Source organism: Pseudorasbora parva, chromosome 23 (assembly GCF_024679245.1).
Source record: "Pseudorasbora parva isolate DD20220531a chromosome 23, ASM2467924v1, whole genome shotgun sequence".
NCBI lineage: Eukaryota > Metazoa > Chordata > Actinopteri > Cypriniformes > Gobionidae > Pseudorasbora > Pseudorasbora parva.
This window is the reverse complement of record NC_090194.1, coordinates 7,261,288-7,276,475: the sequence shown is the minus strand read 5'-3', so window position 1 is coordinate 7,276,475 and position 15,188 is coordinate 7,261,288. Positions and strand designations below refer to the sequence as shown.

At 37.1% G+C, this 15,188-nt stretch overlaps 1 protein-coding gene across 3 annotated transcripts in view; it reads left to right on the top strand.

Annotated features, from left to right (window-relative positions):
• The window catches only part of frem2a (FRAS1 related extracellular matrix 2a), an 87,697-nt gene that overhangs the window by 65,512 nt on the left and 6,997 nt on the right, over positions 1-15,188 (top strand). Inside the window, exons 10-22 of one of the 3 annotated variants that reach the window (XM_067433485.1) lie at positions 1,549-1,713; positions 1,921-2,103; positions 2,347-2,477; positions 2,569-2,727; positions 4,144-4,447; positions 4,636-4,767; positions 5,872-6,203; positions 11,493-11,685; positions 12,345-12,449; positions 12,549-12,593; positions 12,685-12,812; positions 13,597-13,731; positions 15,038-15,164. In XM_067433485.1, coding sequence (XP_067289586.1) covers positions 1,549-1,713; positions 1,921-2,103; positions 2,347-2,477; positions 2,569-2,727; positions 4,144-4,447; positions 4,636-4,767; positions 5,872-6,203; positions 11,493-11,685; positions 12,345-12,449; positions 12,549-12,593; positions 12,685-12,812; positions 13,597-13,731; positions 15,038-15,164 — 2,139 coding nt within the window. Of the gene's footprint in view, positions 1-1,548; positions 1,714-1,920; positions 2,104-2,346; positions 2,478-2,568; positions 2,728-4,143; positions 4,448-4,635; positions 4,768-5,871; positions 6,204-11,492; positions 11,686-12,344; positions 12,450-12,532; positions 12,594-12,684; positions 12,813-13,596; positions 13,732-15,037; positions 15,165-15,188 lie in introns of those variants that run through there. The other 2 variants (XM_067433484.1, XM_067433486.1) reach the window with 2 other exon arrangements.

Here is a 15,188-nt window from a genome sequence, read left to right as displayed (position 1 = left end):
TCTTTTCGAAGCTAGGATATGGAATGAAGGGAAGTACAAACAAACAGATGATGAACAAAATGAATTAATAAATGAACGAACAAATAAACAAATAGGTGAGCAAATTAAACTTAAATTAAAGGCACAATAGGTACGATTTAGGGATTAAAGGGTTAGTTCACCCCAAAATGAAAATTCTGTCAATAATTACTTACCCTCATGTCGTTCGACACCCGTAAGACCTCCGTTCATCTTTGTAACGATGTTCGTAGATGGGAAGGAAGGAGGCGGGAACCGGCGAACGTTTAACAACATTTATTAACTCAAAATAAATAAACAAAACGAAAGTAAAACCGCGGGCAGTCGTCCGTGAACACACAAAATAAAACGTGGGCAGCCCCTCACGGACGACTGCCCACAAACACATAAACAAAACTAAACATAAATTCCAGGCCTGGTCCTCTCTCGTCTTCCGCAGCTCTTGCTCCTCCTTATATGCTCCCGTCACATGGCCGCGAGACGAGACCGGTGTGTGCCACGCAGCTGGCACTCGTGAACATTAATCACCGGCCCGCTCTCGCGGTCCCTCGCCCCGCTGCCTGTCACACCACATACCCGAGACTGCGCTCTACCCCCCCCCCCCCCCTCCCGGGGGGGCCACTCACGGCGGCCGCGGCACCTGGGGGTAAGGACAGAGAGGCGAGAGAAATGTAGACGGGAGCACGAGGAGCCCGCGGAGCCCGCGGAGCCCGCGGAGCCCGCGGAGCCCGCGGACGAGAGAGGGGAGAGAGGGAAAAAAGAAAGAAAGAGAGGAAAAAAAATCCTGGTCCGGTTCCCAGACACACTGCCTTTCAGCCCTCCGCCCGTGCGATGGCACTGGACGCCTGGTGGGCAGCTCGATCCTCCTCCGCCCCCTGGCGGCCGGCGGTGACTCCTCCTTCTGAGGGACCCGGCAGCGAGCCCCGCGCCCCGTGCTCCGTCACACCACAATCTTCAGAACACAGTTGAAGATATTTTTGTTGAAATCTGATGACTCAGAAAGGCCTTCACTGACACCAATGTAATTTCCTCTCTCAAGACCCATAAAGGCACTAAAGACGTCGTTACAAAGCCCATCTCACTACAGCGGCTCTACAATCATTTTATGAATCGACGAGAATAGTTTTTGTTGGCAAAAAAAACAAAATTACGACTTGTATAGTGATGGGCCGATTTCAAAACAAAGTTTAGAACGGTTATGAATCAGTGTATCGATTCATGATTCGGATTGCGTGTCAAACCACAAACTGCTGAAATCACGTGACATTGGCGATCTGAATCATGAATCTTTTCAGAATCTTTTTTTTACATCTAGAGGCGAAAACTACATATTGTGCCTTTAATGAATGAACGAACAAACAGAGTGAATTAATGAATTAAATCTGAATTATACAGGTAAAATGACACACTTCACCTCTATTTGTTATCAGCCATTGAAGTTAAAAACATTTGTCTGAAAATGAGGTCACAATCTCACAAGAACAGTGAAAAAATGTGTTCAGACTTTGGTCTCCATGTTTTGGTCCCTAGGTGAGGCTGACAAACCGTGTGTGCTAAAACTGGTGGATGATTCGATTCACGAGGAGGAAGAAGAACTGAGGCTGGTTCTAGGGAGCGCGAAGAGCGACTCGTCGTATGGAGCATCCATAGGCAATCAGAACGAAATGCTCATAAAGATCAATGACAACACTGACAGTAAGAAAGAAACAAAAAAAATTCATTTGAAATGCGCTTTGGATTAATATTAATATAAACACCTGACATTAAGGTTCAGATTTTTTAGAATTTGGGTCAAACTTCAGTAAACTCTCTTACAGATTCTTTTTGACAAAGAATCTTTTAATGAACAAAAGCTCCTCAATTCTCATCTGTCTTCTCAAACCATTCATTTTTCTCTGTCAGAGCCCATCATTAAGTTTGCAGAGACAAAGTTCAGTGTTAGCGAACCGAAAGAGTCGGGGCAGATGACGTTGGTGAAGATCCCCATCCGCAGAACAGGAGACTCTTCGAAAGTGTCTCTGGTGAGGGTTCACACGAAGGACGGCTCTGCCATATCTGGAGAAGACTACCATCCCATCTCCCTCGGTGAGGCTTCTAGAGGCCAGAACGGGTCATTTGCATTCTGAATGTGCCGCATCACATTATACTGGTAGATTGGCAGGTGGCTCCAGGCAGCTTTCGTATGCATTTCCTGCCTACATCAGGTTATATAGAGTTCAGGATGCAAATGGCAAATGCAATCAGGTGTGGAAGCGTTTAGGAGAAGAAATATCTGGATGTTGTTTATCTTTTAGTCTATATATGTAATCAGATCTTTTGTGTGTGCAGATGTTGAGTTTAAAGCGGGTGAGACGGAGCATGTAGTGGAGGTGGAGATTCTGTTTGATAGCATAAGAGAGATGAGAGAAGCCTTCACTGTCCACCTGAAGCCAGATGAGAACATGATTGCTGAGATCCAGGTGAGAAACGGTGAAAATGTTTCATGCGATACGTTCTTCATATTTTAAGTTTCATATGCATTTAATGGGAATTACAAATCTGTACTGGCAGATGACTAAAGCCATCGTGTACATTGAGGAGAGCAACAGTATGGCTGACGTCACATTCCCTTCCCTGCCTCATGTTGTGTCACTATTACACTATGATGATGTCCAAAGAAAGAAAGAAAATGCCCACCCACCTGCTGGTTACCCCGTCGTCTGTGTCACGGTAGGTTTGTCAGTAGAAAAAGTTTAATGTTATTATGGGGTCGTTTTTATCAAGTTTTCAGTAGATTCTTGAAGTACAAGTGAATGAAAAAGATTATAAGATCATAATGCCAGAGCTATAATATAATGTGAATAAACAAAAATAAAAGCCTCACAGTGATTGTATTTCTTAAAATTATAAGGACATTATGAAAGGGCAAAAGCAACCCAAACAAAGTTTAATCTTATAAATCCTCCATGTTGTTCTTTGTAATGAATTATTAAATCCTCTGTGTTGTTCCTTGTAATAAATTATTAAACATAAGTCGGTTGTGTGCAGACCTTTGTTGTGTGGATTTTTCCCTTACAGTGAAGTATAATGATGATAAAATTATTATTATTAATTATATTATATTATATTATATTATATTATATTATATTATATTATATTATATTATATTATATTATATTATATTATATTAATGTAAACAAAAAAATTGGGGTCAGTTTTTTCATGTTTTTTTTAAAGGACTCTCTCAGACTGCATTTATTTTGACCAAAAATACTTGAATTTAAAGATCAAGGTAAATTGTACTTAATGGGTCTTCCGGGAGACATCTTCTGTTGCTTCCAAAGGGCAATACTAAATGAAAAAAATATATATTTAAAGGAACTGTATGTAAGAAATGTATTTCAGTTAATCATAAAATGGACCTGGTATGTCACTAGACATTAAGAAATCCTGTTAATTTCAATACTTATATCACTGACAACAGTAGTCCGACCAGGATATTGTCATTTAAAAGTTGTTGTTGCAGGCCTCAACTGATGTTGAAGTTGACATGTTGTGTTTTGGCTGTCTTCGAAACTTTTGGCTGTTCCTGCAGCCCATCTGGCAACCTCGAGTAAGGGGGAGGGGGAGAGGGGATACACCGCTCTACAGTTATTTGAAAGTGATTGCAGTACCAGTTTTGGCCACAGTCTTACATACACTTACTTTAAATAAAATAAGAAACATTTGGAGATTAGTCACCCCACGGTTCTTAATGCTTCATGTTTCCTTCTGGAGTTAAACTGCTCAGGACAAACAAAAGAACTCATGAACAACCATCAAAAAAATAAAAATAATAAAAAAAACTGCTGTGGCTCATCCAGGCAACGACACAGTAGTGTACATAAATTTTTGAATGGGGGAATTTTTATAAATTCAAGCGTGTGGACTATATGTAAACATCTTTATGTAAAATATCTATTAAATAAAACATAACGTGTTTTGTATGATCCCTCATATTTTGTGAACATTATTCACAGATTCTAAGCAAGACTGTATATAATTAATATATAACTCACCCTACATTTTTAAACGGTAGTGTTTTCATTGAAGCTACATTATCAGATTTTCTTTCTTGTCCTTGTTTATTTCTCTTGACTCATCCAGGCCTGCAACCCCAAATATCCCGACTATGATAAAACAGGCTCCATCTGCATTAGCGAACGCATCAATGACACGCTGACTCGTTACCGATGGCTCATCAGCGCCCCTAGTGGTCCGGATGGCGTCACCAGCCCCATGCGAGAGGCTGACTTTGATACCTTCTTTACATCTTCCAAGATGATCACCTTAGACTCCATTTACTTCCAAGCGGGCTCTAGAGTGCAGTGCGCGGCCCGTGCTGTGAATTCTAACGGTGATGAGGGGCTGGAACTGAGCAGCCCCATTGTGTCTATTAGCATGGAGGAAGGTGAGCCAGAAAACATTACATTAATGGAGATCATATGAAAATGTTTTGCTTTGTATAGCGACACCAAAAAACATTATGCTTTTCCTGAGCTGCTGGTTATAATATACCATTTGCAATGTGGAATTAGACTGTCAGTAGGTGGTAATATGCTTGAAGTAATGTTTCATGTCTTTGATGTTCCTGGGCAGGGATGTGCCAGCCACGTAAATTGGGCACAGTAGGTGCTGAGCCCTTTTCTGCCAAACTACGTTATACAGGCGCTGAAGACTCTGAATATGCCAATCTCATCAAGCTTACTGTCACCATGCCCCACATAGACGGTGAGAGAATTATTTCCCTTCTGGGCTGCCAGGTTGTTTTCTTAGTTCAGCCCCTCCATGAGAAACCCTTCTAATATATTCCCTTTGGGGGGTGGGGGCGGGGGGCGGTATTCTTTTGGGATTTATGCGTTATTTGCTGTCAAAACTAAATATTACAGCGCTCTTCAAAAGCTTAAATCAAAGTCTGAAATAGGCATAAATAAAGTGTCATGTCACAAATTTGCAACGTTTTCCATTAAAATCACGTTTGTCTTATGGGAAAAAATTATTAAAAGTATTTTGAAGTATTTGGGAATAAACTGTCACAAGTTGTTTCACATCAGAAATCTAGGACAGGCAAGACCAATTATGGTTGCGTTAATATTAGCTTCTTAACTCATCAGAAGCTGCTTTTAACTGTACTTTTCCTAGCTTTTCCTACAATACAAAACAAAATAATAATAATTTTACAGCATGCAAAACGTATAATATTTTATATAAAAATGATATTATTTACTCACCCTAATGTTGTTCAAAACACATTTGACTTTTCTGTGAAAAGCTATACAATTTTCATTTATATAGTCGATTTTTGGATTGTCCAGCATACAAAAACATTATTTGATTCATGCACCATATTTCTCATCTTCTGAAATCATATGATAGCTTTTTGTGAGGAAAGCAAGTGCGCAAATTTGAATGAGCATGTATAGATTAGTCATAACTGGTGATAAAGCTTTAACACTGATAGCTCTGATAGCTTTAAAGAAAATTGGAAAATAGTGCACGTTATATGAACTTGTTTTGATTACTAAAATGATATATAGAAAAAAGGAGCTTGCACATTCTTCAGAATATCTCCTTTTTGTTTTCAACATTTAAAAAAACATCATACAGGAAAAAGAGCAAATAATGAGAAACATTTTTGGGTGAACTATACATCATATTGTCAGGTAATACTTCTAAACTTTATAGGAGGATACAGATTTTTCTTTTTCAGATTCATATTTCAGTGGTATAGCTTATAAATATTAATGCTATGAAATGTTTCTTTATAAAGGCGGTATAATGAATCTCAATGTGATTTCAGTTCGTTAATTGTCATTTATTTTCTGTGTGCTACAGGCATGCTCCCTGTGGTCTCCACCCGTGCGCTGTCCAACTTCGAGCTGACTCTGAGCCCCGATGGCACTCGCGTGGGAAACCACAGGTGCTCCAATCTGCTGGACTTTAATGAGGTGTCCACACGACACGGCTTCCTGACCAAGGCCACCCGGAATATAGAAGGTGTCGGTGAGACTCCGCCGTATCAGTACAGCCCTGTCCTCAGAGGCCAGAGCACTCTACGCTTCTACAGGAACCTGAACTTGGAGGCCTGTCTGTGGGAGTTTGTGAGTTATTATGACATGTCTGAGCTGCTCACAGACTGCGGGGGAACGATTGGGACAGATGGGCAGGTGAGACGTCATCTTAGCTTTCCGAATTCTCTGAATTCTAATGATTAGTGGTTCATAAATCACAACTGTTCTTGTCCTAGAGCTAAAAAAACACACTTTAAAGCATTCCTGGATTTGAAAAGACAATAGATTTTATGGTTCCTCATTTATCGCTTCACTTCTGTAGACACACTGCAAAAAAAAATGTGTTGGTTTTTGTTGGTTTAACTTAAAAAAGTAAGTAACCTGGTTGCCTTAAATTTGAGTTGATTGAAATAAAAAATTTGAGTTGATACAATGAAGGAAATGTGTTTAATAAATAGAAACTCTAAATATTCTTGTATCTGAACCACATAAAAAATTTGATAAATAATGAAAATAGCACTATTTGGCATGTTTCACTGCGTCATCACAAATAAAACACACACAATTACCCAATATGCTTACAAAATCTTTTAATATTTTAATAAAGGTTGTCGAATCTCAAAAAAGTTCATTGTATTAACTCAATATTTTAATTTCAATTAACTCAAAATTTTAAGGCAACCAGGTAACTTTTTTTCTAAATAATTTTTTACAGTGCATGTTTACACCACTGTAGTCTATATAGGTATTATTTATTTTTTATTTATTTATTTTTTGCACAATGATAAATTTATTTATAATGACAAAATAGGGCACAATTCACCTTTATTCCACAAGGTGGCAATGTCTGATATGCTATGATGAAGTGACGTTTCACTCATAGTTACCTATTTTAAAGACGTTGAAAATGAGTTTGGAGAATATGCGCAGGATCCCGAATATGCGTCAGATGCTTGAGCTCTGACGAGGACATATGATGATGAAACATCTGCTCAAACTGAACGCTTCCATGCTCCAAAAGGAAATATGTTTTATGTTATTCTTCTGTAATTGTTACTCTAACATCAGGAGTTTTATATATCATCGCGACAGGTAGAGATCTATCCATGTTTAAATATAGATCCGGGTCGCTAACGACCCAGATATGTAAGAATGTTTGGTCATGCATTTAAGGGTTAAAGAGTTGGATTCTCATGCTAAACATGTCAATATTTCCGAAAAAACGAGTTGGATGTATGATGGAGTATTTCTGCGCCAGATACACTCCTGCAGGATTCGAAACAAGTGTCGGAAAGTTTTTTCAGAGTACGTCCCTGTTTGACTTCATAAAGGACGGGATTGCTTGTATGGGCACTTCTGCCGGATAAACACGAGCGCACGTCAACCCGAGTGAGAGCGAGAACGTTTCTATCAACGAGCAAGCCTTCGGAAGGTTACAGAAGCCGTCGGCAGCGCTGTCATTTTGGTTTTAGACCACAAAATCAGCAATGTCACTAAAGAAGACTTTGGTTTTTGATTGTGAGGGAAAGATAACTTTGTTCAGCTTCCCAAATAACCCAGCATTAAGCAAACATTGGATGCAGTTTTTTTTACGTACAGCAACAGAGTTCTGCAAGTGTGTTTGTTTGTTCCCATTATGAGTCGAAACCGCAGGCAGAGAGTAAAACTGTTTTGTTGGTAATCGGCGTAAAAGTGCACAATCTAAACAACAGAAACGAATAGTGAATCTAAAGTTATCCAGGGATTATTTGATGCTCCTCCTACTGCGCGCATACACAAGCTTGACTGTTTTCAGAAAGAACCAGTACAGCGTATGTCTTTTATAAATATGGTAAAACTTAAAAACTTGTCGGAGAAAGAAGGGATGCAGTACTACTCTACAGGTACTCGAGATTAATTTGAGAATGACAGAAAATGTTTGTTATGTACCCTTTAAGGTAAGTTCACACTGTCAGAGTAACCCAAATTAGATTTTTTTTGGGTCAAAATTTGGCCACTTTCAAATACTAATGTTCAAAAGTTTGGGGTCAGTAAGATTGTCATCGTCTTTTTCCCCCAAGGATGCATTAAAGTGACAGTGAATAGTTCAGTAAAAAATGTATCTCAGTTTCCACACAAATATTAAGCAGTTGAGCTGCTTTCAACATTGATCATTATAATAAATGTTTTTGAGTTTTTGATTTCTGAAGGATCATGTGACATTGAAGAGAGGAGTAATGATGCTGAAAATGATCAGATACAGTCAGGCTGGATTTTGTCAGTTTTGTGTGAATTCTATCTGTATTATTTATTATAATTTTGTCCAGTCAAACTCAAAAACAAATGATTTGGATTTGCCATAAAATAGGAAATATTATATTTATTTAACATTTTAATTTAACAGTATAGTTTAAATTATAATATATACTTAATATATTTTGTTTATAAATAAGCTTATGCATACTTTTAAGACTGGAAGTCAAAGACAAAATCTATATGATGCAAAACATGCCAAATGAAAAATGACAAATTTGAGCAGAAAATTAGAATGTGGTGTGAACTTAGCCCATTATTTCCTTTCCTGTGTTTGTTGTGTGTTTAGGTAGCAGTCATCTGCTATGCTATAGTGTGTAATAGCGGTAGCTTGCATGTTTAAACAGAACATCTAATTTACATAAAATTGATTAACACATCTCCACGAACACACATCTCCATAGGCAGGTTCCTTTTTTTGGACTTTTCGTTGTTTTCATCTATTATTATGCACAGCATAAACTGGCAGCCATGGATTCCTTCAGGTTTTATTTCTGCCACACTCCTCATTGCTTTCAATCGAAGAGGAGACTGACTTAACTGTGACCCGCTGAGCTTTTGTATTCATTCATTTCACTTCAGAATTTTGAGGTCTTGCTTCAATGGCTCCCCGTTGCAATCTAGTGTCTAAATGTCTGAATAATCTACGTTATTACAAACATAAGCTTTAAAATCTGAAATGGCTCCGTAAAACAAGATGTGAATTCTAAACACTTCATCTGAAGGACGTTCTCGGATTCTACTGTGGATATTGAACGGAACAGGTTGAATATGAAAAGCCTGGCTCTTCTTTCCCCCAGGATGGGAATTTGACAATGTTCATGGGGATTTTTCTCATCTTGATTAAACCCGGTCCAGCAGGTGTTCAGACCGGCCTCATTATCCGGGGAGCACATTTTTATAGCCTGGTATTTTGATTGTAATTGACTATGTAAATTAGCAAATGTTTCATTCAATCAAAACAGATTATGCTTTGAGACAGCTAATCTTTTCCTCTAACAAAATACTTCCTGGCTTATTGATGAACTTTACTTTGTCTAACAGCCAGCACTGATTAATAGCAACCTCTATTTTCACATATTTAACATTTTTGTAGCACATTTATAGAGAACCTTATTTTTTTTAGGTCTACTAGAACAGGGATGATGTATAGAGAACGTGAAGCTGTCACACCATGTTGCCCTCCACCTCCATTTTAAGAGAACTGCCCCCTGCTACAGATACTGAAGTTAATACCGATCCCTGCACCTTTTTACGGAAGCCCTGAACTGCAACGTAAAAAAAACAAAATCTGGAATTTTGAGATTAAAGTCTAAATATATTGAGATTAAAGTCGAAGTGTTTAGAGATTAAAGTTGAAATGTTTCAAGATTAAAGTCGAAATATTTCAAGAATTAAGTCGTAATATTTTTTTGGTAAAGATCTGCGCTGGAAATCTGCTTCTGACATCTGATCTATAATAGTTGCTTTTTACTTTTAGCTAGGATTTCAAAAGGAAATTTTCTACCAACTCTGCATATGTCTTCTTAGGACGTTACAAAATATAGTCAGGAATAGACTTTACAGGCGAAAACACTTTTCACACTCAAAATATTTCGACTTTATTCTCGAAATATTTCGACTTTTTTCTCGAAATATATTTTGACATTATTCTCAAAATAATTCGACTTTAATCTCGAAATTCTGGATTTTTTTTTCTTTGTGGTTCAGAGCCTCCGTACCTATTTCTATGTTTTTGCTTTTAAATTAAATATTCACATTCAATATCGCATCGTTTTCAGGGAAGAGAAGCTATGATATATTCCCAAAAGTACTGGGACACCCCTTCAAATCATTGCATTCAGGTGTTCAATCACTTCCATGGCCACAGGTGTTTAAAATTAAGCACCTAGGCATGACACTTCTACAAACATTTGTGAAAGAAAGATTCGCTCTCAGGAGCAGTGAATTCAAGCGTGGTACCGTGATAGGTTGCCACCTGTGCAATAAATCCATTTTTGAAATTTCCTCACTAATAAATATTCGACGGTCAACTGTTAGCGGTATTATAACAAAGTGGAAGAAATTGGGAACAAAAGCAACTCAGCCACGAAGTAATAAGCAATGTAATATCAGTCGCCAACTTTCTGCAGTCAACAGCTACGTATCTCCAAACTTTGTGTGGCCTTCAGATTAGCTCAAGAACAGTGTATAGAGAGATGGAATGGGTTTCCATGGCTGAGCAGCTGCACCCAAGCCTTACATCACCAAGTGCAATTCAAAGTGTCAGATTCAGTGGTGTAAAGCACGCCGCCACTGGACTATAGAGCAGTGGAGACGTGTTCTCTGGAGTGACGAATCACGCTTCTCTGTTTTGCAATCCACTAGTCGAGTCTGGGTTTGGAAGTTGCCAGGAGAAAAGTACTTGCCTGACTGCATTGTGCCAAGTGTAAAGTTGGGTGGAGGGGGAATTATGGTGTTGGGTTGTTTTTCAGGGATTGGGCATGGCCCCTTAGTTTCAGTGAAAGGAACTCTTAAAGGGTTAGTTCACCCAAAAATGAAATTGATGTCATTAATAACTCACCCTAATGCCATTCCACACCTGTAAGACCTCCGTTCATCGTCCCCGTTTGTTTTCAATTCTCAAATAAAGATTTAAACGGTTGTAAATCAGCGTATTGATTCATGATTCGATACGCTGATTCACAACCGTTTGAATCTTTATTTGAGGATTGAAAACAAAAAGGGAAGAGAAGACTGCTGAATAAAGTCGTAGTTTTTGTTGTATTTTCCAAAATGTATTTTCGATGCTTCAAGAGATTCGTTGGTGTAACAGAAAAGCTCTCAAACTAAATATAAATATCTTAAACTGTGTTCTGAAGATGAACGGAGGTCTTACGGGTGTGAAACGACATTAGGGTGAGTCATTAATGACATCATTTACATTTTTGGGTGAACTAACCCTTTAACATCCAATTGTACATTTTTGGAAGAAAACACAAGACTATAATCAAGGAGTTTCAGGTGTTGCTGATATAGAGATAACACTTTTCATGCTCAAACAGCAACATTAAACAGAAAATAAATTTGAAAATGTTAAAAATAAAGTATTTTTTGCATTTTGCAATATTTGTAGATCTTCATCTTCAGTATTATTTGAATGTGTTTTTAAAGGTGCTGAACCTGGTGCAGTCGTACGTGACCCTGCGTGTTCCTCTCCACGTCTCATACGTGTTTCATTCCCCTGTGGGCGCAGGAGGCTGGCAACACTTTGACCTGCACTCTGAGCTGCGGCTCACCTTCGTGTACGACACTGCCATCTTGTGGAAGGACGGTGTCGGCAGCCCTCCGCAGGCAGAACTGCAAGGCAAGTCAGGAATTTGAGCTCCAGATTTATTCATCATCTGTTAAATAAAATAAATTGTTCCATCCAACAACAAAAAAACTCTGCTCTAAGATGAGCAAAATGTTATATAAATGTTACAAATAATCTTTCTAGTTTTAAATTATACATTACAATATATATAAAAAATATTTATATATTTATTGTATATATATATATATATATATATATATACAATAAATATATTATATTATATATATATAATGTAATAGTGTTATTATTTATTTTTTTCAGTGTGTTTTCAATATATTTTCTGTATATATTTTTAAATAATTTATTATATATTATTTAAAAAAATGACGTTTTCCTCATTTATATTTGGTGTGAATGTCATAATTAATTTTAAAAAAATATGAAAAAATTCTCTTTTATAATAAATGTTTAACGGGAGTTAAAATAACCATAATTTCATACCTTTTCGCCACATAAAATCATATTTTCAATGCATTTTTGTTATTTATGTGTATAGTACATTGTATGTAAAGTTTGGCTGTCATGGAAATGGGAAGATATGTAGAGGAACACAGAACTAGTGCAGGGTGTTAAAATTGGAACTTTATGTGAAAAATCATACAATATTTATAATGAAAAGATATTGATATTGGACCATGTTTACTCTGCAGGAGCTTTATATCCAACCAGCATGAGAATTAATGAGCAGGGGAGGCTTGTAGTGAACTTCCGCACAGAAGCTCGCTTCAGAGGCTTGTTTGTAGCGGCGCATCCTGGTAAATGTCCCTTCTCTAAACATCTTCCAAATATGAAATGTTATTAATTATATTCCTATGAATAGAATCATCTTATATTAAAGATTTTTTTTCCAGCAGCAAATTTGAGAGGTCAGAAGACTGCAAGTAGAAGCAAACGATCATGTAAATAACATATGGAACGTATGCCTTTTAAAAATATTTTTCTAAGTTGAATTGGTTAAATGAACTTGCTGTCTCTCACGTGATTACCCAGCATCCTCTGTGAGGTCCATAGTGTTAAGTGCAGATCACCCGGGCTTGACCTTTAACCTCACTCTGGTTAGGACTGAGCCGACCTACAGCCAGCCCATCCAGCAATGGATGTTTATATCAGACTTTGCTGTGAGTTAATCCCTCTTTCCCTAGTTTTTGATTTATATATATATATATATATATATATATATATATATATATATATATATATATATATATATATATATATATTGAGGAACATTTACTTGTACATCTATCAATCATCATTGTATTATATAGCATTATATGTTTTGCCCCCCAAAAAACAATATTGGGAAATATAGAATGATAACTGATATTGATATGCATTGATGCTTGTAGTCAGCTATACTTTTATAAAGATTTTTTTATTTTATTTTTATTTAACCTTTATTTGCAGATCTCACTGATTTGGCCATATAAACATCAGCAACTGCACCAAAATGTATATTCTGAATACATATTTGTGTTTTTTCCTCTTATATTTTCTAATCTAATATTATGTAAGCCGTAAAAGCCAGATTTATCAAATATGGTACTCGCACAACCATGCTTTTTTTTTTTTTTTACATTTGGTTCAACAAACCATTAAATGTACGTAAACAATTATTCATAACCCTGACATTTAAAAGCCAGATGAAGTCAGAAAAATCTCAATGTATTTAAAAAAATATATATTGACTGACTATTATTTCATAGGTCAGCTTTAAAAGATTAGGTAAAGTTTTGTTTATTTTGTATGATAAAATGTTGGTTGTATTGGGTCACCACTTGATGTCCAATGTGAAATCTAGGACCTGAAGTTTTGTTTAAAAAAAAAAAAAAAAAAGTTCTTATGTAAAAAAACTAAAGCAATGTTCAACATGTATGATACCTGTGTGTCTGTGTCCGGCAGGTTCGTGATTATTCAGGCACGTACACAGTGAAGTTGCTCCCCTGTACAGCAGCACTGAATGTGGAGTACACCGTTCCTCCAGTTTGCAACCCTAGAGAGCCGGTTACTTTTGATCTTGACATCCGCTTCCAGCAGGTAACCTAAAGAATTATGTAGTGTCTATATACACCAAGCCAAAATAACCTGCCTTGTTGCCAAATGATATTTACACTAACTGACGTCTGGTTGGGCCAGACAAAATTACAGAAGAGACTAGAACTAGATTTACAGTACAACAGCAATAGTCATGTGTGTGACATGAAGTTTTGACCCCAATCGATCCAAGGTTATTTTGCCGATCTCGCTCTACTCCCTTAAGCCATAAGATCGTAAAGGTTTTTATTTTCAAAAAAGAAATTTAAGAACGTTTTCTAAAAGTGGATATAAAGTGTCTAACGTGTGTTTAAAAGTGTTTATCAGTAGGGTTAGGGGTATGTTTAGGGAGGGCTGTATTGTCCCATTAAGGCAGCATCCATTTAATCATTTTAATAAATATAATAATTTGCGCTCAATGTTATTATTGCATACTGTTTAATGTGCAACAACACTGAGGTGCAAATAGTATCCGCCAATATTTTTAAGTATAAATATAAGCTAACTATAAAACTTATCTAACTATAAACTTATTGCATAGAATATATCACTTTGCTAAGAAATGCAGATATTCTCCTTTAGTATAAATATAATCTATAGCTATTTAAAGGAACACGCAGACTTTTTGGGACTTTAACTTATTCAACGTATCCCAAAGAGTTAGATGAGTCCATACATACCATTCTTATCTCTGTGCGTACCATAACTCTGTCTGACACACTAGCCTAGCTTAGCACAAAGACTGGAGCTAAACGGCTCCGGCTAGCCTAATTTTCTCATTTACATGTTGTGATGTGTATAGTTACATTGTGTACTAAGACAGACGGAAAATTAAGAGTTGTGATTTTCTAGACAGATATGGCTAGGAACTCACTCTCATTCCTGCGTAATAATCCAGAAATTGGAGCTGTTTACCTCCAGTCTTTGTGCTAAGCTAGGCTAGCGGTGGGTGAGTTATGGCACGCACAGAGATGAGAATGGTATGTATAGACTCTGGGGATACGCTGAATAAGCTAAAGTCCCAAAAAGTCGCTGTGTTCTTTTAAACTTAGTGTAAATACCAGCAATTGCTATTTGTACTTGGTGTAATATGCAAAATTATGCTGCTATTCACTGCCAAAAAAAATTTATACATATATATATATCTTTAAAAAGGAAGTGAAATAAGTTCTCTCATTCATGTTAATTTTTTTATTTTTAAATGCTCACTCGACTTATAGTTATAATATCATTTGTAATAGGAAAAAAGTGTGATATATTCTATCAGTTAAACCTGAAGCTCTTCTAAAGAAGCATTGTCATTGTTTAGGTGAGTGACCCTGTCGCTGTGGAGTTCAGTCTTAACACACAGATGCTCCTGCTGTCTAAGAAGGCGTTGTGGCTGTCAGACGGATCTATGGGCTTCGGTCAGGAGAGTGATGCGGCTTTCTCTGAGGGTACGTCTACTGGAACGCCTGCTC